The sequence below is a fragment of the Gavialis gangeticus genome, unplaced genomic scaffold, assembly GCF_001723915.1.
Source record: "Gavialis gangeticus isolate Ggan-Ray unplaced genomic scaffold, GavGan_comp1, whole genome shotgun sequence".
NCBI classification, from domain to species: Eukaryota; Metazoa; Chordata; order Crocodylia; family Gavialidae; genus Gavialis; species Gavialis gangeticus.
The window spans coordinates 29,204,559-29,208,903 of NW_017729022.1; the positions used below are offsets into that span (position 1 = coordinate 29,204,559).

General features: G+C 37.9%; 1 protein-coding gene across 1 annotated transcript in view; it reads left to right on the forward strand.

The window, feature by feature from the left end:
• The window catches only part of TPH2 (tryptophan hydroxylase 2), a 126,424-nt gene that overhangs the window by 29,642 nt on the left and 92,437 nt on the right, over positions 1-4,345 (forward strand). Inside the window, exon 7 of the mRNA XM_019516690.1 lies at positions 879-1,014. Coding sequence (XP_019372235.1) covers positions 879-1,014 — 136 coding nt within the window. The remainder of the gene's footprint in view (positions 1-878; positions 1,015-4,345) is intronic.

The window sequence follows — 4,345 nt, forward strand, 5'->3', positions numbered from 1 at the left end:
GGTCCACCAACCTATAAGAGAACACACGCTTACCTTTAGGTTTTCTTGTTTATGATCACCTGCATTCAGCAATCATTAGTTTATCATCCTGAATTGGTCATACCTTTCTAAGTTGCTCATATATTGTAGTCTTGGTCTCTGAGGAATGATGCGAAGGTATTGGGATTCTTTTCTAACTAGAAGTTTCAAAAGGACAATAACAACAAAAAAGTCTGGATGGCTTCATAAATATATCTTCAGACCAAAGAATGGAAGCTAAACGTGGAACATTTTTCTATAAACACCTTGGAAACGGCAACTAATAAGGAAAGAGAAAATGTAGTAAAGAACTGTCCTTTTCAAAGTTACTGCGCATTTGAAATGACTCCCCACTGGGACTGATCTGACAAGGGGATGCTTTGTTAAATGCATAAACAAACCTCTGTATTTTAATCCTACCGCATGTATGTTAAAAAATTCGCAGGATAGCTTTTTTATATGTGAAAATAATCCCACATTTATTTTAGGTCCAGTAAAGGTGATGTGCATCATCTTACATAGAACTCAGCTTCTGTGTTGGACTCTTTTATCTTGTCCTTGTTTGGTATTGTAGATAAAAACAGATACTTCGTGATGTTTTCACACACTGTAACCTTGACTACTTTTCTAGTAGATTTTTAATTGAACTGCGAATTATTTCAAGCTGCTTTTATTAAGAGTATCTTAGCAGGGCAAAATAATTATCTATGCTCAGTGGACACAAATAGCATACAGTGATCCTCAGTCCATCTTTTTAGTACTTGTTTTTGGTAGAATCAACAACTATAAAGACGTACATGCCCTAAAGGACTGACATAGTGAAATACAATGTGGCCTTTTCATTATCTTCTCCACTACAGAAAGGTCTGGGTTTACAGTGAGACCAGTTGCCGGATACCTGTCTCCCCGAGATTTTTTAGCAGGATTAGCCTACAGAGTTTTTCACTGTACTCAGTATATACGACATGGCTCAGACCCTCTCTACACACCAGAACCGTAAGTTCCCCACTTGTTCTTCTTCAATATTCACAACAATTGCAACTTTAAAAATGAAGGCAATTATGATGTTTGGGTCCTTTTAAGAATCAGTAATCCATTGGAGTGTCCTTGCACAAAGAATTAAATTCTGACTTCACTACTGTTAATTGGTAAAACTGTTATTGATTTAAGTGGGGCTAGAATTTCACCCAGTAGCCTTTATTATAGATTTGTGTAGAATCCAAAGATTTGACGTGTCATTTTGTAACACTGCTAAGAAAAAGCATTGTCTAAACTTTTTGTCAATGGAAGATCCAGTTTTCAACTGTACAGTTCTTTTCATAATAAGTGTCTTCGGGGGCAAAATATTTTCTTTGGTCAGTATTTGGAATTTTTAGGGGGTAAACACTGATATATGAAATATTTTAATAGGGTATGTCACTATGGCACCTCTCAGGAGTCACATCCCCATTATTTTTGTTGAATTAGGCTCCACAACCACATCTATTTTTTACCATACAATACAGTCATGAGAAGCCCAGGAGGAGAACTGTCCCCTCAATGAGAGAGGAGATTGCATTATGGAATACATAGTCTGACCAGAGGCTTGGACTACGGAGGAGAGTGGGAACATGACAAGATGAAAATGTGATTGACATGAGGCAGCATGGCAGCATTTCCAAACTGAAATATTTTGGGATGAAATGTTTCTGGGTTTGATTACTTGATGAACCGCCAACAGTTTTGGGGGAAGGAGTGGGGTGGGAACCAACACTCCAGCTGGTTCTAGCTATTCTGTGTTGTGCTCTGTGCAGTTTTCAATAGAACAGGGTCTGCCAGGCATTTTTCATACTGGATAGTCTATCAAGGGTGCTACTGATTTCATAAATCACAAAAGCTTCAATAACAGACTAGTTAAGAGATGACTAGAATGAACTGCTAGATTTGGTTTTATTTCTGCTATTTTGGTATACTTTTTTAAATCAAAACTTGCAGAAATGGTTTTATATATCTGTCTGTGTTCTTTGAAACCATGCAGGACAGAACCACTGATGGCATACGAAAACCTTTTAGGATGTTAATCTAATAACTGACCGACATTATTTTCATCTTGGTTAGATGCTTTATCTAAAATATATTGTTATGGCAGATTTCTAGAAGGACTTCTTCTTCATATGCAAGCAGTGTGAACTGTTGGAAGAAATGGTGCAGTATTAGTTTGGCAATATATTTTCTTTTTGAAAAAGCTGTGGCAAACATCAAAGTCGCTTGTTCTCTGCTTTCAGCTCAGTAGTTGGAGCCAGTTCTTGAGCCAGCATTGCTGCAAATGCTTTGTTTGGGGCTCTTGAAAGATGATTTTGCCTGACTATGGTTTGACCACTTCTCTTCCAAAACAAGTGTATATGGTGTAAATATGAGTGATACAAGGAAAAATCCAGACTGATTTCCCCTCTTGTGAGAAGCCAGGCTGCTGGGTTCCAGCATCCACTAACAGTCAGCAGAGAAGTAATCATACAAGTTAATAATTTTAAAAAAAATATAGGAGCATTATGTTATATAAAACAAAAAAATGTATGTTGTGTACAATCCCAGTAAGTGCAAAGGTCCTGATCTATCATGCCCTTCAGCCAGCCACATAGCTAGGGGGGTGGGGGAGTGGAGAAGGAGTGAGCAGGGCACCAGCTTACGGAGGAGTGCAAAATTGCACAGCTATGCCTCTGCCTTCCACATGTACGTACCTTGGATCATCAGCTGTCCCTTTGGTTTCTATGTTTCTAGTCTCTTTGTCTTTAGTTTGATACTTTTGATACTCAGAACTGCACACTAGATCACCAGAATTATGTCATAGTATGCAATAACTGAAATTCTGCTGATAAACTACCCATTCATGGTGTCGTGAGAGTCACTGTGATAACTCTAGGGAAATTAGAATTACAACTTTTGTTTCTATACTGGGCTGAACTTAATTGGAAATCCTGGTTATTGTCTTTACAGCTCCCAGAGTTAGAGTTATATGAATTATATAGATAGCCATGTGGAAAAAAAAACCCTGCTGCGTTAATTTTTAAAAAGAACCTTATTCTTTCTGTGCAGACCTAGCTATTCTCAAATCATGCATAAGAAACAATGTGGGGCTAATTGCAGAGAATATGTAGCAAACATTTTGATTTTCATAAAATTTTGCATGTAGTAGATATTATCAGCAACATCATTAAAATCAGTGGTGGAACTCCTTTTGACTTCAGTGGGGGCAGGACTTTCCCCTTAATATTTGCCTCATTGCAGTGCTCCCGTAACTACTGTAATCTGGTATCTCCTCTATGATATGTGAAAGCATAATAAGGTGTGCTGCAGCTGCCTTGTGCTGTGAATGTTGCATTTCAGTGCTATAAACCTGATGAAAAGGCTTCCATTGACTTCAATGGGCTTTGGATCAGACTTTACAACCATACTATAGAGCTAGATACAAATTAGGGAATTCACTTGACTTGATGTCTATCACCACTATATGCATTTTAAAGTATGCTCATTCCGTTTCATTCTGTTTCTACTACATTCAGAGAATTACACAGATTTCCTCTCCTGACTAATTTACTCCTAGAAAAATCCTTTACTGTGAAAATTGTATTACTAAAATCTTATTTTCTCTGAGTGGTGCCTGTGAATAAATTAAAGCCACTTAATTATTTTCTGAATACAAGAAAACAAAAGAATCAAGCTGGTCATTAGGGAGAGTTATACTATTTCGACTATCTATAAAGGACCAGACTTCTGGGAGGGCTATGAGACTAATACAACAATTCCAAACACTGGGACATGATTCTGATGGTGAGGTATTTTTCTTTCAAGTGATCTTCCTATTGCCACATGTACAAACATTGGTATTTGTAGGTGGGAGATCTTGGAACAATATGAAAAACAGACAGATAAAAGCTACCTTTTTCCCTACCTCTCGTTGCTAATTTAGTAATATTAATATAATTAGATTGTGTCTGCCCTTGGAAAGGGGTGGAAGATCTATAAACTGCCTCTGCCTTGACCCTACTAGGGTTGGTAACCACCTATCCTTGCATTCTCTGAGACTGCCTATCCTCTGCCATGAGCATGTGTGACTGCAGCATGAATAGAAGGCAGGGTAGAGATGCACCTTATAGACTAACTAAATTAGAGATGTATAAGCTTCTATGAGCCTGAGCTCCTTTCATCAGATGTTGTGAAAGGACAAGCACAGAGCAGTCTGTTAATAGAAAGAGTGATATGAATTCAAAAGAGAGAGGTAGTTAGCCATGTCAGGAAGGAGACAGCTTTGTTTTCTACCTTATAGACCAGGGATGGGCAATTATTTAGG